At 49.3% G+C, this 18312-nt stretch overlaps 1 protein-coding gene across 1 annotated transcript; it reads left to right on the forward strand.

Annotated features, from left to right (window-relative positions):
• Positions 1-5377: 5377 nt before the first annotated feature.
• Positions 5378-12973, forward strand: DNAJC22 (DnaJ heat shock protein family (Hsp40) member C22). Its single transcript, XM_049783527.1, has 3 exons — positions 5378-5449; positions 8774-9724; positions 12558-12973. The coding sequence occupies exons 2-3, from the start codon at positions 8885-8887 to the stop codon at positions 12735-12737; spliced, it is 1020 nt and encodes a 339-aa protein (XP_049639484.1). The 5' UTR covers positions 5378-5449; positions 8774-8884; the 3' UTR covers positions 12738-12973.
• Positions 12974-18312: the final 5339 nt, after the last annotated feature.

Below are 18312 nucleotides of genomic sequence, written 5' to 3' on the forward strand. Positions count from 1 at the left end.
GCCAAGGAGGGGTGGCGCGGCGCCGAGGGAGGGAGCCGGCTGGGGAGAGCTGGAGGCCAGGAGGCAGTGCCAGCTCTGGGAGAGCCTCGAGGGCTTGGCTAAGTGAAGTCAGCCTTCGGTGTTCTCAGTGCTTGGGATGTCTTCTTCCAAGCAGACTTCCAAGCAGTCCTTCTTCTTCCAAGCAGACTGAAGGTGCACACCCAGCGTCCCGAGGAGGACCCGGGTCGCCCGTGACACATAGACCCGCAGCAGGGGCTGGCCCGGCTCGTGTGAGCCCCGAACCAAAGGCCTCGGAATGGGCTGCCGCAGCCGGGTGTTTCTTCCCACCTCTTCCCATCCTTCCTTCCTGCTCCCCCTCCTTTCCGACTCCCTCCCCGGCGGCCGCGGCCTTTATTAGGGATTCCGCGGCTGTCGGTCCCGCCATCCATCCTGTCCGCCGGCAATTAGGCGGCCAGACAAAGAGCAGCTTCGGATGGATGAGGGTCCCGGCGGATCGGAAATGTGAAGGGTCAGCGCTGCCGCCCGCGGCGCACCCCGCTCCCCCCGCCGCATAATCACCGGTCGCCCGTCACTCAGCCGGCCGCCCGGGGAGCTCCGGGGCTCGGGCTGGAGAGGTTGGGAGGTGGGATGGAGGTGGGAAGGCAGCCTCGGCCCGAGGGGAGGGGAGGGCGAACCTGTAACCCCGGCCGAGAGAAGCACTGGGGGGGGCAGAGACACCTGGCATGGGGGGGGGTGAGTGACTGCATCTGGCCCCTAGCTTCTCCTGGAGGTGGACAAGGGGCTAACTGCCTGGGGCGTTCAGTGAAAAGCGCGAATCCAGCTAAAGGCGCCCTCTCCTGTGGCCTGGGGGTCAAAGTCCTAGGGCCTGAGGCCTGTAGAGAAGGGAGGCACTGAGCCCCACTTGAGCCCCTTGGGGAAACTGAGGGGCTGTGGCCCGGGGGCGCCTCCTATAGAACTAGAACAGTACTGCGCTTCTATCCCCTAGTCTCTGGAGTGAAATCCAACCCAATGCATCCAGAAAAGCAACGGGTTGAGCGAGCCCGAACGGTGCCAAAAAGAAGTTCAAGGAGGCCGGGTTTCAATGCGGCTGCTTTGGCGCTAGTTCCCAGCTGACAAATCAACATCTCAATCTGACAATTAGCGGTGAGTGGGGTAGGAGTGGGAGAGGGGTCCTCGCCGCCTGGGTCTCAGCCTTCCCCATCGGCTGCTGAGCTGGGGCAGCGCTGGCAGTGATGAACGACTCTGGGTGGGGCCAGGCGGGAGCGCGCATTAATTACTTTGCTGACAGGAGGCCGGAGGCCCACCGCTCCTGGACAAGATCGTGCTGGGAAAGAGGCCGATGGCAGAAGGGAGGGGACCAGAGGCGGTTCACACACACACACACACACACACACACACACACACACACACACACGCACACGCAAACGCGCGCACACACACACACATCACACACACACCTTCAGCTTCCACTCTCTGACCTAAGTACTTGACCTCCTGGAGCTCAGTTTACAGCTCTCAGTGCTGGGCCTCACAGTACAATTTGAGAATTTGGGGGTAAGGGGGCACAAAACCCGGAGCATTCCTAACAGGTAGTCAATTTAAGGTGAAAAATGCACGAGAGGGTATAGACAGGCTTAAGACTGGGCAAGGGACTGGGCATTGGTGTGTGAGGTGACAGGGATTGATGGATGCTCATGGGAGTATAACTGTCTCGGTGTAGGGATGTGTGGTCCTGATTTTGTCAGCGAGGTGTGCGCTCTATGTGTCTGCAGCCTCTCCTGTGGGTGTCTGCGCCCACCCCCATCCCCAGTACACCACTTCACTGTCAGCTCTCTGTCTTCAATCCTGTAGGAAATAGCAGTGTACATGGTGACAGCTGAGGTGTGCTGCTGGGAGAGGGGAGAGATGTTAACTGTGACAATGCTGGACTAGACAAGTGCTCCCATCATCCAATTTGCCCCAGATGTCATCCCTCACCCAGCTTCCTTGAAAGGAATGATTGATGTTTCCGAAGTCTGGAGACACCATAGGTAAGTTCCAGAGAAGGGCATGGTCACTGCTGAGTTTCCAAGTACAGCCCTCTCCCATATAGGATGTGATCTCTGATGGTGGGTGTCAGAGAGGGGCCAGATCTCTGGGACCTCTGGGACAGAAGGGCAGACCCATAGGACTCCAGGAGCATTCACCTCTCTCTCCTTATGGACCCTTACCCTAGAGGTTTCAAGTCCAGTCATCAGTTGACATTGCGGGATAATGCTAAGTATATTTAACTCCTCTCCTAAATAACTCTTTCTTCTCTGTGCTCTCTCCCCTCTCCTTCCCAACTCCAGCACACCAACAACTCACAGATTGAGCCTGGCCTCTCCACAGACTTTGGGCGATTCTGGATCTCTGACCCTGTTTCATTCACTGGGCTTTTCCTTTTCCTTGTTTCTCCACACCCTCCTCTGCACATCTCTACATTTAGGGATATCTACCTAATGTCTCACACAGTTGGGGTCTCTTTATTCCTCTGAAGCATCTCCTTCTGGGATTATTGCAACATTGGGACTGACCCATGGTGATGGGAAAAGGTTCCTTCCTGCCCCATCCTGAGGCATGGCAACCCATGAAGAGCTGCTTAGTGCCAGCTCCTAAGTGTCGGGTCACTTCTTATTCTGTGCACAAGTGCCTGATCAACCTGCTGTCGCCCCCCCCCCGTGACACCCCCTCCAGCCGCCCTTCTCCAGGCCCCAGCCCCCTCTGCCTGCCTGGAAAAGGCAAATTTGACATTTTTAAATCCCGAGCCTTAGAGGGATCGATGCGGCCCGGGGGCCCCGCCCGGGGTCGATATTCCTGATTGGGAAGCGGCCTCTGCGCGGAGCCCGCGTGTAAATCATCCGGACTGGGGGAGGGAGACGCGGGGAGCCAACTGCGTTCCCAGCACGCAGAGCCAGGAGGGACCCCGGCTCACCCGGCCGACCAACCTCTGGGCAAAGGAGAGACCCACCGATCTTAGAGCCTAGAGCCCAGTCCGCCGGCACCCGTCCCCACCTCCCGCCCGGCTCTGGCTCTGCGGGCTCTGCGGGCCTGCTCCGGTCGCGCTTCAGCGGCCGACACCCTCCGTTGCCTCCGAAGCCGCCGGGGAGGCCAGAGTCGGAGGCAGCCGCGCTAGCTGTTCTCCGGCCGCTCCCGCGGGGCCAGCGCCTCGGCGGCTGCTGTCACGAAGCCGACAGGCCGGGCGGGCCGGACTGGGGCGGGAGGCGAGGCGGGGGAGGCGGCTGCAGGCTTGGGCTCACTGGCGGCGTGCAACAGATGTTTGCGGAATCCAAGGCCGGCGAGGTGGTTGGGCACCCAGCAAAGCCGAACCTGCTTGGAAGAAGAGTGGGGGGAGCGGGCACCCGAGGAAAGGGGCTCTGGGGCAGCGGTGTTGGGGGCGATCCTTTGTCCTATGATCAGGACAGTAAAAAAAATACAAGAAACCCGGAGTGCGGGGAAGTTTGGGCCCCACCTGCAAAGAAGGCCTGGGCTTTCAGCGCCCCGGCTCCAGCTCTGACAGCTGACAACTGTCTGTTGGAGAAACCGAGGCAGCCCCGGCTGAGAAGGCGCGGGGAGGAGAACTCAGGACCTGCGGCCAGGTTGGGGTCCTGGGATGGTGCAGGGGGAATCTTGGGGTGTGCCTGTCCGCCTGGCGTCCACGGAGGGCGAGTCGGGCTCCCGTCACTCACGCCTCGGCTTGTCACATCCTCCGCCCTCCCCCTTCTGCGCCAGTTTACAGAACAATTTTGGGGAAAACAATCCGGGCCGAGTGACGGGCCCCGTAATTGTGACAAAGTGAGTGAGGGCCGCGGGCGAGCAGCCGGGCGAGGCGGCAGCAGGGGGCGCTTCCCGCCCGCCTTCTTGCCTTGGCATTCCGGTCACCTCCCGTCCCCGTCTCTCTCCTCGACTCTTCTCCAGTTCGTCTCCAGGCCCACTAGAGCGCCCGCTGACACCCCCGCCGCGCTTCCCTTTCCCCGGGGTGGTGGCGTCGGCCCTTCTCCCCTCCCGGGCGGTGCCATCTCCCGTCCGGACTGTCTGGTCTGTCTTCCACGCGGTTCTCCATCTGCCCGTCGCTATGGGCACCGCACAGCCTAGCCCGCGGGACCCCGCTCTGGGAGGACCGAGCGGCCCTGCTCCCGCCTCGGAAGTCGAGGCCCGCCGGCTCTGCCGCAGCTCCCACCCCAGCCCCAACCTGCGTCTCTCCCCGAGCCCGCGGCCAGTTTGTTTGTCCAGAGGCGGCCGCCGGCGCCCGAGCTGTTTGCGGAGCTTAGCGCGCCGCCGCGCAGTGGCGGGCCCAATTAACTCTCATTCATTATTCAGCGCCCCTGTCCTCGCTTGCTGCTCCCGCGTCTCTCGGAGGCTCCCCCGCTAGTCTTGGGGGCCATCCGGCGGGCCCCGCTCCCTCTCAGACCCCAAGAAAAAGACCTAGGGCGGCGGCAAGTGTGCGGGAGCTGAAGCGCGCTCTGCGGGGTGGAGGCGGGGAGCCGGGCAACGCCCTCCTGATGTTCCCAATTCCAGGCCCACTGAGCCACCGGGCCCAGAGCCTCTACTTGCAGAAGAGAAAACCCGCCCAAGGATCGGTTTGACTGGTCCAAGGTCACTTAGCAGAACCAGGGTGGGAGGCTGAGTCACTGAAAGGAGGCATTTTGTTCCCAGCTCCAGCCCAGCTTCGAGGCCGGGGACGACGGCCTTGCTCGCTCCTCGACTCCTAACCCTTGGTTTGTCTTTCCCTCGGGCTTAGTCTGTGGGGCGCACAGCAGACTGCCACGTGTGGGCAGATGGCTCAGTTCTAGATACTCCGTCCGTGCTTACTCTGGAGGCAAACTCGGGTGCGTGCAGGACGGCTTCGGAACATGTGGAACTAGAAGTGGAACCAACACCGACTAGTGGACGTGGGACGTGGAATCATCAAGGCAGGCTTGAAGGGGTGGGGTGGAGACAGAGAAAAATCAAAGCTGAGGTGAGGGCGAAGTCGTCTCACATTTGTGGCAGTTGGAAAGGGCCAGCAGTGTCTTGTTTTTGCACTTCTAGGGATCTTCCCTAGCATCTAGGTAAGGCGAGTCCGGGGACCCGCTCCACTCTCCCTTCGTCAACCTCAGCGCTACCTGGCGGACGCGGGCCCGCGGTGCAGGCCGATTGGCTGGGAGTGGGCGAGCACTGCTCCGGAGGACTTGAGGGGAAACTGCAGCGCTTGGGAACCTTTTCACTTGATAGCAACTCGGGAGAAGCCCGAGGCTGACAGGTGACTGGGGTGAGGCGAGGAGATGTCGGGCTAGGCCTCGGGGTGGAGCCTGAGTCACAAGGCAGCCAGCGGACTTCCCCGATACTAAGTCAAAGTCCATTTGGATGAGAGTGGGAGCTGTGAGAGGACATTTTGACTCTGCGACCAAGGAAAAGGCTGGTGTGGTGGTGACCGGGAGCAGGCACTCAGGTATGGTCTCGGGAACTAGAGGATCGTGGCCAGTGCTGAGTACTGGGAACTCTAGTGGCAGGCACGCTTAGGCATTTGGTTTGCTTTGCTAGCATTTTGTTGTTGTTTGTTGTTTGTTTTGGCCACACTCGTAGGCTCTCGGGCTTTACACCCGGCTCTATGTTCAGAAATTACTCCTGACAGGCTCAGAGATGCCTGCCGGAGATCAAACCCGGGTCGGCCGCATGTAAGGCAAACGCCCAAATCTTGTGCCCCTGATAAACATGATTTTTTTGTTTTGTTGTGTTTTGGGGGCCATACCCGGCGGCACTCAGGGATTCCTGGCTCTATGCTCAGAAATCTCCTTAGCAGGCTCTGGGGACCATATGGGATGCCGGGGATCGAACCAGAGTCCTTTCTGTGTTGGCCACATGCAAGGCAAATGCCCTTCCGCTGTACTACCCAAAGCATGTTTTGTGCTTTAGTCCCAAGCAGGTTTTGTGTTTTATTTTTGTTTTTGTTCCTTTCTTCTTTTTTTTTTTTAAAGAAACTTTTCAAGCTTGCCTGGGAAGGAAGTGGTTGAGCTGTGAGGTGCCAGGGTCTAGATCAAAATGTATTTTTCAGGGCCAGAGAGTTAGGCTTTGCATACAGGAGGCCCCAGCAACACTCCTAACAGGAGCCTTCCAGAGTATGTAGTTGGGAGTAGTCTGAGCACAAGAGTGTCCCCGCACCAAAAGGAAGTAATTTTCTTTGGTCAGAGAGAGCATAGAAGATAAGGTACGCCTCACCTTAATATGTTTTTATTTGAACTATTAAACCTTTTGTGCATCAATGATCAAAAAAAAAAGAAGAAGAAGAAGAAGAAGATAAGGTACTTGCCTTGCACCCAGCTATCCCAAGATCTATCCAGTAACAGACTATAGTATCCCAGCATTGGTCAAGAGTGATCCCTAAGCACAGAGCCAGGAATAAACCTTGAGCACTGCCAGGTGTGGCAAACAAACAGAAAACAAAGCAAAAAAGTAATTTTCTAGATCTGTTTAAAGTAGAAGGGATTAAAAATCTCTTTTAGATTTTTTTTTTTTTTTTGGTTTTTAGGTCACACCCGGCGGTGCTCAGGGGTTACTCCTGGCTGTCTGCTCAGAAATAGCTCCTGGCAGGCACGGGGGACCATATGGGACACCGGGATTCGAACCAACCACCTTTGGTCCTGGATCGGCTGCTTGCAAGGCAACCGCCGCTGTGCTATCTCTCCGGGCCTCTCTTTTAGATTTAAGTAGGAGCAATAGCACAGCGAGTAGAGTGTTTGTTTTGCATGCAGCTGACCCAAATTTAATCCCTGACATCCCATATGGTCCCCTGAGCCTGCCACAAGCGATTTCTGAGGGCAGAGCCAAAAGTAATCCCTGAACACCACAGGGTATGGCCCAAAAATTTAAAAAAAAAAAAAGAAGAAAAAGAAGATTAAGTAGGAAATTACTTGATCTGGTGAGAACTGGAGATGACTTGCCCTAAAGTTTGCTCCAAAATCTGAAAGCCCCCCAGAAGGAATTGGGGGGGGATGTTGGGGAAGGGTGGCAAGAGATATTTAAAGAGGTAGCAACTTAAAAAAGCTTTCTATTCAGGGGCCGGAGTGGTGGCGCAAGCCATAGGGCATCTGCCTTGCATGCACTAACCTATCACGGACCATGGTTCGATCCCCCAGAGTCCCATATGTTCCCCCAAGCCAGGAGCGATTTCTGAGGGCATAGCCAGGAATAATCCCTGAGCATCACGGGGTTTGGCCTAAAAAAAAAAAAAAGCTTTCTATTCATTTTATTCCCAGTCCCCATTCCAGGAGTCAGTAGTGTGAGAGAGGTCAAAATTTAAGATTTTGTATTCTTTTTTTTTTTTTTTTTTTTTTGGTTTTTGGGCCACACCCGGTGACGCTCAGGGGTTACTCCTGGCTATGCGCTCAGAAGTCGCTCCTGGCTTGGGGGACCATATGGGACGCCGGGGGATCGAACCGCGGTCCGTCTCCTAGGCTAGCGCAGGTAAGGCAGGCACCTTACCTCGAGCGCCACCGCCCGGCCCCAGATTTTGTATTCTTATAGGTTTTAGTTTGTCTTAGTGTTTGTGCCACACCTAGTAGCACTCAGGGGTTACTCTTGGTTCTTTATTCCAGATTTATTCCTGATGGTATGCTGCAGATTGAGTTCAGGTCAGCCACATCAAGGCGATCACTCTACTCTCTGTAATATTGCTTCCACCCTCTTGTGTTTTTTTTTTTTTAGTTTCTTTTTGTTGTTGTTGTTGTTGTTGTTGTTAGTTTCACACTAAGTGTGCTGAGTTCTCAATTTTTTTTTTTTTTTTTTGGTTTTTGGGCCACACCCGGTGACGCTCAGGGGTTACTCCTGGCTATGCGCTCAGAAGTCACTCCTGGCTTGGGGGACCATATGGGATGCCGGGGGATCGAACCGCGGTCCGTCCGAGGCTAGCGCAGGCAAGGCAGGCACCTTACCTTTAGCGCCACCGCCCGGCCCCGAGTTCTCAATTATTTACCTGAGATAATTTCACCACTAAATTTGGCCTCACTGTAGCTGTCAATGAAAGGTGTAAGAGAACCAGTATTTCAGGGACACTCAGGAAGATCTGACCCAGATTAGTTTTTCTATTCTTTTTGTTGGTGTTGTTTTGGGCCTACACCTAATGGTACTGGGCAAATCTACTCCCAGTTCTATGCTTGGGAGTCTTTCCTGGTAATACTAGGCATTGAACACTTTGGCCAGCTTAAGTCAAGCCAACTTTATCCACTGAACCAGATATCTTTGGTTCCCTGATTGGATTTCTTTATTTTGGAATGATTTTTGGGCCACACTCAGCAGTGCTCAGGGGTTATTTCTGGCTCTGTGTTGAGAAATCACTCCTGGCAGGCTCAGGGAACCATATGGGATGTCAGGAATTGAACTCAGGTCCATCCCGGGTTGACTGCATGCAAGGCAGATGCCCTACCGCTGTACTATCTCTCTAGCCCCCTGCCTGATTGGATTCTTTTTTTTTTTTTTTTGAATTTTGGTTTTTGGGTTTTGATTCACACCCGGCAGTGCTCAGGGGATACTTCTGGCTCTACGCTCAGAAATCGCTCCTGGCAGGCTTGGGGGACCATATATGAGATGCCGGGATTCGAACCACTATCCTTCTGCATGCAAGGCAAATGCCCTACCTTCATGCTATTTCTCCAGCCCCCTGATTGGATTCTTATAGGAAATAAAATGATTATTGTTATCAGAAAAATGATTATTGTGTTGGATCTGGACATTGTCTTAGTATTGTTTGTTTTTTTATTTTGTTTTGTTTACCTTTTAGGGTCCAGCATAACTCTAGTCATAACAGCCTACATCTTACAGAGGAAGCCAGTCTTCACTTGGAGTGGTGCCAGGCATTTATGTATCTGTGCCAACATCTTTTCTTCAAAGAATGGCCAAGAGTCTCTTGGTGACCTATGCCCTCTGGGTTGTGGGGGGCCCTGCTGGGCTCCACCATCTATACTTAAGGAGGGACAGCCATGCATTGCTCTGGATGCTTACCCTGGGCGGAGGTGGGCTGGGCTGGCTCTGGGAGTTCTGGAAGCTCCCAAGCTTTGTAGCCCAGGCTAACAGAGCCCAAGGACACAGGCAGAGCTCAGGTCGAGAGAGACCACCTCTGAGTGCCATTCGCTTTGCAGCACAGGTGGTAGTGGGCATCTATTTTGGTCTTGTGGCTCTCATTAGTCTTTCTTTCATGGACAACTTTTATATTGTGAGCCTCCCACTGGCGGTTGGCTTAGGGGTCTTATTGGTATCTGCTGTTGGCAACCAGACTTCAGATGTTAAGAACACACTTGGGGCAGCTTTTCTTACTTCCCCAATTTTCTATGGACACCCAATAGCTATCTTGCCCATCAGCTTGGCAGCCAGCATCACAGCTCAGAAGCATCGCCGTTACAAAGCTTCTGTGGGGTTCGAGACACTTGGTGTGCGCTTCTACCGCCTGGGCTTGGCTTACCTTGCTTTCACTGGCCCCTTGGCATACAGTGTCCTGTGTCACACCACTGCTACCCTCAACTATATGGCAGAGACCCTTGGCTCTTTCTTGAGTTGGTTCAACTTTTTTCCCTTCCTTGGTCGCTTATTAGAACCCATTTTTCTTCTGCCTTACCGGGTTTGGAGGCTCTTGGTGGGGGATTCTGGCTTTAGCAACAGCTCTTTACGGGAGTGGGAAAAGCTTTATGAGTTTGTTCAGAGTTTCCAGGATGAGAAGCATCAGCTGGCTTACCAGGTAAGATTTTCTCCACCTCTTGTTCAAGTCTGGGATGGCTCTGTGAGTTAGTCTTAAGGATGTTCTGGCTTCTCTGTGTTTCTGTCTATATTGGGTGAAGAAGCAGGAAATCTAATTATGAACCAGAAAAATATAATACAAGAAATTCACTTGTTATTGAAGAATAGCTTATAAAGGGCACTTAGTATTAAAAGAATATCTATGTATGGGACCAGAGAGATAGCACAGCAGTAGGGCATTTGCTTTGCAAACAGCCGATCCAGGATGGATCGTGGTTCGAATCCTGGCATCCCATATCGTCCCCTGAGCTGCCAGGAGCGATTTCTGAGCAGAGAGCCAGGAGTAACCTGAGTGCCACCAGGTGTGAACCAAAAAACAAAAACCAAAAAAAAAAAAAAAAGAATATCCACCATTCATATCTATGTATGGCATATTTCAAAGACTAAAAAGGTTACTGCCCATCTTTCAATCTATGTTCTTTGCCTCCTACGTGACCTTTATTTTGACTTCAGTTACCAATATTAGTCATTATTATTGTTTTGCCACATCTGACAATGCACTATGCTTATTCCTGGCTGTGGCTCAGGGGTCACTCCTGGTGGTGCTCAAGGATCATTTGTAATGCTGGAGCTTGAGAGTTGGCTGTGTGCAAGTAAGAAAAACCACCTAGATATATAATCCACTCTTTTACTGTATTTCTGTCCCAGTTTTGCTCATTTAGAATTTCACATGAGTGTTGCTTCAGTATGAAGTTTTATTTATTTTTTTGGTCACACCCAGTGGTGTACAGGGGTTACTCTTAGCTTGTACCCAGGAAATCACTCTGGAGACCATATGGGATGCTGAGGATTGAACCCGGGTCCATCCTCACTCGGACGTGTGCAAGGCAAATGCCCTAGCGGTATACTATCGCTTCGACCCCCAGTGTGCACCTTTATATATAACTTCTATTTTTGTTTTGCTTTGCTTTGTTTTTGTGTTATACTTGGCTGTGTGCAGGGGTTATTCCTGGCTCTGTGCTTAGGTATTACTCCACACAGTGCTCAGAGAACTATATAGGCAGTACTGGGGATCAGGTCCAGGTTGACCATGTGCAAGTCAAAAGTCATACCTGCAGTACTAGCTCTCTGATAACTCTTATTTATTTTGTCTTCCTTTTTACTATGTCTTTTATTTTATTCAGCATGTTTGTGAAATATATTTATACTGTTCCATGATTTTTGGGGAGGGCCACACCCAGCAGCACTCAAGGGTTACTCCTGGCTGGCTCTGCACTTTTCACTTAACTCATGGCAGGCTAGGGGGACCATATGGGATTTTAGGGATCAAACCCTGGTCAACTGCATGGAGGCAAAAAGCCCTACACACTATGCTATTGCTCTGGCTCCATGTTTCATGTTGTTTAAAATTATTTTCATCGTAATCTAAATCTCATTATAGGATAATCCTATTTATATATCATAATCACCCTTGGATGTTTTGTTTGGTAATGCTGGGAATCAAACCCCAGGTCTTACATATACACTCTACACTGGGCTACATATGCATTCCCCTGATATCTAGTTTTTGTCTAGGTGAGAGTGACTTTGAATACTGCTGCTATGAACAGTTTTGTACATCTCTTTGGTGGACATATACTTCTTTTTTGGAAGGGCCATACCTAGTGGTACTCAGGGATTGCTCCTGGCTCTGCACTCAGAAATTACTCCTGGCAGGCTCAGGAGGCCATATAAGATGTTAGTGATTGAATCTGGGTCAGCCAGATGCAAGACAAATGCCCTATCCACTGTGCCATCACTCCAGCTCCAGCCCCCATATGCTTATTTCTTTCTTTCTTTCTTTCTTTCTTTCTTTCTTTCTTTCTTTCTTTCTTTCTTTCTTTCTTTCTTTCTTTCTTTCTTTCTTTCTTTCTTTCTTTCTTTCTTTCTTTCTTTCTTTTCTTTCTTTCTTCTTTCTTTCTTTCTTTCTTTCTCTTTCTTTTTCTTTCTTTCTCTCTTTCTTTCTTTCTCTCCTCTTTCTTTTTCTTTCTTTCTCTTCTCTTTCTTTTTCTTTCTCTTTCTTTCTTTCTTTCTTTCTTTCTTTCTTTCTTTCTTTCTTTCTTTCTTTCTTTCTTTCTTTCTTTCTTTCTTTCTTTCTTTTTTTTTTGGGGGGGGGTTTGGGTCACACCCGGCAGCACTCAGGGGTTACTCCTGGCTCTATGCTCAGAAATCGCCCCTGGCAGGCACGGGGGACCATATGGGATGCCGGGATTTGAACCACCGTCCTTCTGCATGGAAGGCAAACGCCTTACCTCCATGCTATCTTGCCGGTCCCTCATATGCTAATTTCTATTGCACAAAGATCTTAATCAGGCATGTGAAGTTCCATGGTGGAAGATGGACCATATGATTAATGTAAAATTATAGTTCTTGTCTTGAGATTCAGAAATTGTCTACATTTCAACATTCTGAGGCCTGGAGTTGAAGAGAAAGTACAGCTGGTAAGGTGCTTGCTTTGCATACAGCTGACCCAGGTTCTATCCTTGGCACCATATGTAGTGTCTTGACTTCCATGCTTTGCCATGAGTGATTCCTGAGCTCAGAACCAGGAGAAAACTGTGAGCACCACTATTTATGTCCCCAAAACAACAACTATAAAAGAATGATAAGCCTCAGCCTTTGAAACTTATCTAAAGAATGAAAGTTTTAGAACCTTTCTGAGACTTTGGGCCTTTCCTAGAAGCAAGAAGTCAGTTCAGAGGTCCAACAGCCTGGTTTGAGCAAGGGAGCATGAAGAGGAACAGGTACCACAGCAGTATATGGGGTTCTAATTTGCTAGCTTCTGTTTCCTTAAGGTCCTGGGAGTTTCAGAGGGCGCCACAAAAGAAGAAATAGATCAGAGATTCAGACAGTTAGTGAAGATCTGGCACCCTGACCACAATAGACACCAAGCAGAAGAAGCTCAGTTGCACTTTCTGGAGATCCAGTCAGCATATGAAGTTTTGAGTCGACCAAGAAAGTCCAGGGGAACCTGAAGCTGAGAAGAAACTTTCGTTGGAGGATGGACTCTTCTTATCAGAGGGCTTCTTGCCCCAAACCAGTTCTTCCCACATTAAGCCTTCTTAACAGCATTAAACAAACTGCTTACTGTGAAGATGAGATAAATTTAAAGGGCCATGAAAGCAGCATCAGAAGAGAAAATGGGTTTGATCTCCTGCAAGTCCCGCAGTAAAGTGTCAGAAAAAAGAGGGTGACAACAACAGTGATAAAAAGAATATTTGTGATTTGAATTCCTGAATTCTTTTTTTTTTTTTTTTGGGTTTTGTATTTATTGGGCCACAACCCAGCATTGCTCAGGGTTTACTCCTGACTCTTTGCTAAGGGATCACTCCTGATGATCTTTAGCCTTCTAAATTTTTCTTTATTTTAGGTGATGTTAAGGTGATGTTAAAGGGTTATTCTTGGATCTACACTCAGAAGTTACTTCTGACAGTGTTTGAGTGACCATATGGGATGGTGCATATTGAACCTGAGTTGGCCACATGCAGGCGAACACCCTATCTGCTGTACTATTGTTCTTGCCTCTCTAAATTCTTGAATACTATGTTCCTGCCTCTTTTTCCTTAGTACCAGCCCAGGAGGTTGTCAGGACTAGGATCTATTTCTTTTTTTTGGGTTTTTGTTTTGTTTGGTTTTGGTTTTGGTTTTTGGGTCACACCCAGAGCGCTCAGGGATTACTCCTACTCTATGCTCAGAAATCTCTCCTGGCAGGCTCAGGGGACCATATGGGATGTCAGGATTTGAACCACTGTCCTTCATGCACTACCTCCATTCTATCTCTCCAGCCCTAGAATCTATTTCTTATGTGTATGCGGCACTAGATTTGTCTCTAGCATTATGTACAGTATATATACTACATGTACATATACCAGAGAAATGAAATTGTGAAGTAAAAGACATTATAAAACCAATAAAAAACTTTTCAAGAATGTATCACCTCATCCTATTCCTAATAAATGTACTACCTTATTGTATCCTATTGATGGGTCATATCACTTAACTTTTTTTGCGGGGGGTAGGAACACCTAACAATTCTCAGGGATTATTCCTGAGCACTGGAATAAGGGCTCTTCACTCAGGAATTACTCTAGGCAGTGCTCAGGGGGCTAGAGGGAATGCTAGGATTTGAACCTGGTTTGGCTGCATGCAAAGCAAGTATCCTACCCACTGTACTATCACTCTGATCCCTACTAATTTTTTTTATTTCAGTATGCAAAATATTGATATTGAAGGAGAAATATGAAGGTGTTTCACACACTATCATATAACAAGAGGAATTTAGAGCTAAAGAGAGTACAGGGGGGATAAGACATTGCTTTGCACACAGCCAATCCCAGTTCAATCCTGGGCACTGTATGATCCCTTGAGTACCACAAGGAATGACCCCTGAGTAAAGAATCAGGACTGGATCCATCAAAAAATTTCTGGAAAATAGGTTTGATTTTATTTTTTAGGAGTTAAACTTCTGTAAGATAAGAATAAGCTCCTGTGAGGCAGGGGCATCCTGCTATCGCAGTCTCTTGCTTGGAGGAGTACTTCAAGTACCTAACTTAACATGTATAGTTGACTGGCTGCATTTCTCAGGGCTTCTAAAATGGCTGGGTTCTGATTCCAAGCTATGCATTCCATTTCCTTGGAGCTTACAGTCTGGTGACAATAATACCCAGATATGTGAATATCTGTATTGGTCTTATAACATGTTTCTTCAAAACTTCATAAAAAGTGTAAATTGCTGTACTGGGATATTGGAGATGAGTCAGATGGGAACTGTGGGGGGGTTTTCGGTTTGTTTTTGGTTTTTTTGGGGTCACACCCAGCAGTGCTCAGGGGTTACTCCTGGCTCTGTTCTCAGAAATCACTCCTGGCAGGTTCGGGGGACCACATAGGATTCCAGGAATCCAACCACTGCCCATCCTGGATTGGCCACATGCAAAGCAAACGCCATACTGCTGTGCTATTTCTCCAGTCCAGGAACTTGTGAATAAAAGTCATGGTTTTATATCTCAGGTGTCCCTTTGAAGATTTGGTGGAGACTGTAGTGAACCAGCAACCAATCACAAGGGAGGCTTTATCTAGTTGTAACTAGTCAAGTGTTGAAAAATCAGTTAAGGGCCCAGAGAGATAGCACAGCGGCATTTGCCTTGCAAGCAGCTGATCCAGGACCAAAGGTGTTTGGTTCGAATCCCGGTGTCCCATATGGTCCCCCGTGCCTGCCAGGAGCTATTTCTGAGCAGACAACCAGGAGTAACCCCTGAGCACAGCCGGGTGTGACCCAAAAACCAAAAACCAAAAAAAAAAAGAAAAAAGAAAAAAGAAAAAAAAGAAAAATCAGTTAAAGAAACCACAGTTTACATAGAACAATTGGATATATGGAACATGATATGAAAAAAAAATGCACATTAGGGAAAGGGAGATAGCTCAGTTACTTAGAGCGCATGTCTAGTGTGTTGGAGGCCTTGAATTTCAGGGTAAGTGATCTACATCTCCTGTAAGCACCGCTAGATGTGTCTCAGATAAAAACAAATTATGGGGGAGTGGGAGAGGTGGACTAGAGGTAAGGCGTCTGCCTTGCAAGCGCTAGCCTAGTACAGACTGCGATTGGATCCCCTGGCGTCCCATATGGTCCCCCAAGCCAGGGGCGATTTCTGAGCGCATAGCCTGGAGTAACCCCTAAGTGTCAAACAGGTGTGGCCCAAAACAAAACAAAACAAAAAACACAAAGACAAATTATGGGCCCAGAATAATATTAAACTGGGTTTGATTCCCTGTAGCCCATATAGTCCCCTAAGTCCACCAGAAGTGATTCCTGAGCATCACGGGGTGTGCCGTTAATTCCAGTTTTCTATAACATCCTTTACTCCGACTCCCACCCTCCCCCAGAAATTAACTCTGAGGAGCCTATGCATTTTTTTTTTTTTTGGCAGTGCTCAGGGATTACTCCTGGTTCTATGGTCAGAAATTGCTCCTGGCAGGCTCGGGGGACCATATGGGATGCTGGGATTCAAACCACCATCCTGCATGAAAGGCAAACTCCCTACCTCCATGCTATCTTTCTGGCCCTTTTCTGTTTTGGTTTGCTTTTGCTTTCGGGTCACAACCTGTGGTGCTCAGGGGTTACTCCTGGCTCTACACTCAAATTGCTCCTGGCAGGCATGGGGGACCATATGGGATGCCAGGATTTGAACCACCAGATCAGTCGCATTCGAGGCAACCACCCTACCACTGTACTATCTCTCTGGCTTTGCCTATAAATTATCTCTTTTTTATTTTATTATCTTTTCTGAGCCACACCCAGCCATGCTGAGGGATCACTCCTGAGATTCCTCATGGACTCAGGGCTCAGGGGACCATATTGGTTGCCAGACATTGGAACTGGGTCAGCCACATGCATGGCAAGTGCCCTACCCACTGATTATGACTCTGGCCCTAATTTTTCTATGTATTTTTAAAGGATAGAATTACTATTTTTGTTTTGTTTTAGGGTCACATCTAGTAGTGCTTAGGGGTTTTTCCTAGCGCTGCAGTCAGGAATCACTCCTGCCTGTGCTTTGGTGACCATATAGGATGTGGGGGTTCAAACCTGGGTTGGCCACGTGTAAGGTATACATACACCTTACCTGCTGTATTATCTCTATCTCCAGGGTAGATTTTGGCTTATATTTAGATCATAGATTAAAATGGTGTGAGGGAAAAACAATTTGTGTTTTGTTAACTTTTCCCCCCCAATGAATTTTTTTGTTTTTGTTTTTGTTTTTGGCTACACCTGTTTGACACTCAGAGGTTACTCCTGGCAATTCACTCAGAAATTGCTCCTGGCTTGGGGGACCATATGGGATGCTGGGGGTCAAACCACGGTTCGTCCTAGACTAGTGCTTGTAAGGCAGATGCCTTACCTCTAGTGCCACCACTCCATTCTCCCCACACACACACAATGAATTTTTATATCAGGATTTCAAGACCAACTCAGTGATAGAAAGCAAGAAATTATTTTTGGTTTCATTATGTTTTTTGGGCCACACTTGGTGCTCAGGGCGTACACCCTGAGCTATGTAGTGCTGGGGATCAAATTCAGGTATTCTACCTTGCAAAGCATGCATACAACCATACCTTTGAGTAATACCCCTAGCATCTTTACATCTTTTCTTTTTCTTTTCTTTTTTTTTTTTTTTTTTTTTTTTGTGGTTTTTGGGTCACACCCGGCAGTGATCAGGGGTTATTCCTGGCTCCATGCTCAGAAATTGCTCCTGGCAGGTACGGGGGATCATATGGGACGCCGGGATTCGGACTGATGACCTTTTGCATGAAAGGCAAATGCCTTACCTCCATGCTATCTCTCCGGCCCCGCATCTTTACATCTTTTTAAAAATTTAATTAATTACTTTATTTAAACACTGGTTAAGAAATTGTTCATAACACAATTGGGTGGTTTTGTTTATTTGTTTGGTTAGTTTTTGGACCACAGCCAGTGACACTCAGAGGTTACTCCTTCGCTCAGAAATCGCTTCTGGCTTGGGCAACTAAATGGGACACCGGGGGATCTAACCACAGTCTGTCCTAGATCAGCTGCTTGCAAGACAAATGCCCTACCGATGCACCACCTTTCTAGCCCCCAATTTATTTTTTTACAATTGCAAAGTTGCTCATGATTGAGTTTCAATCATACAATGATCAATACTCTTCACCAGTGCACATTCCCAGCACCAATGTCTCCAGTTTCCCTCCCTCCCATTTCCATCCTTCCCCCTGCCTGCCTGTGGGGCAAATATTTTCTCTCTTCCACTCACCCTTTCTTTTTCTTTTAGACACTGCTTTGCAATATTGTTGCTGAAGGGATATCATGCCTATCACTTTACCTCTCAGATTTTATCCAGAATGATAATTTCTTTTTTTTTTTTTTTTTTTTTTGGTTTTTCGGGCCACACCCATTTGACGCTCAGGGGTTACTCCTGGCTAAGCGCTCAGAAATTGCCCCTGGCTTGGGGAGACCATATGGGACGCTGGGGTTTCGAACCGTGGTCCTTTCCTTGGCTAGCGCTTGCAAGGCAGACACCTTACCTCTAGGGACACCTCGCCGGTCCCCAGAATGATAATCCCCAGAATGATAATTTCTTTTTTTTTTTTTTTGGTTTTTGGGCCACACCCGGCGGTGCTCAGGGGTTACTCCTGGCTGTCTGCTCAGAAATAGCTCCTGGCAGGCACGGGGAACCATATGGGACACTGGGATTTGAACCAACCACCTTTGGTTCTGGATCGGCTGCTTGCAAGGCAAACACCGCTGTGCTATCTCTCCGGGCCCCAGAATGATAATTTCTTTTTTTTTTTTATTTTATTTTATTTTTTTCTTTTTTTTTTTTTTGGTTTTTGGGCCACACCCGTTTAATTGCTCAGGGGTTACTCCTGGCTATGCGCTCAGAAATCGCCCCTGGCTTGGGGGAACCATATGGGACGTCGGGGGATCGAACCGTGGTCCTTCCTATGCTAGCGCTTGCAAGGTAGACACCTTACCTCTAGCGCCACCTTCCCGGCCCCAGAATGATAATTTCTAACTAC

This window comes from Suncus etruscus, chromosome 11 (genome assembly GCF_024139225.1).
Source record: "Suncus etruscus isolate mSunEtr1 chromosome 11, mSunEtr1.pri.cur, whole genome shotgun sequence".
NCBI lineage: Eukaryota > Metazoa > Chordata > Mammalia > Eulipotyphla > Soricidae > Suncus > Suncus etruscus.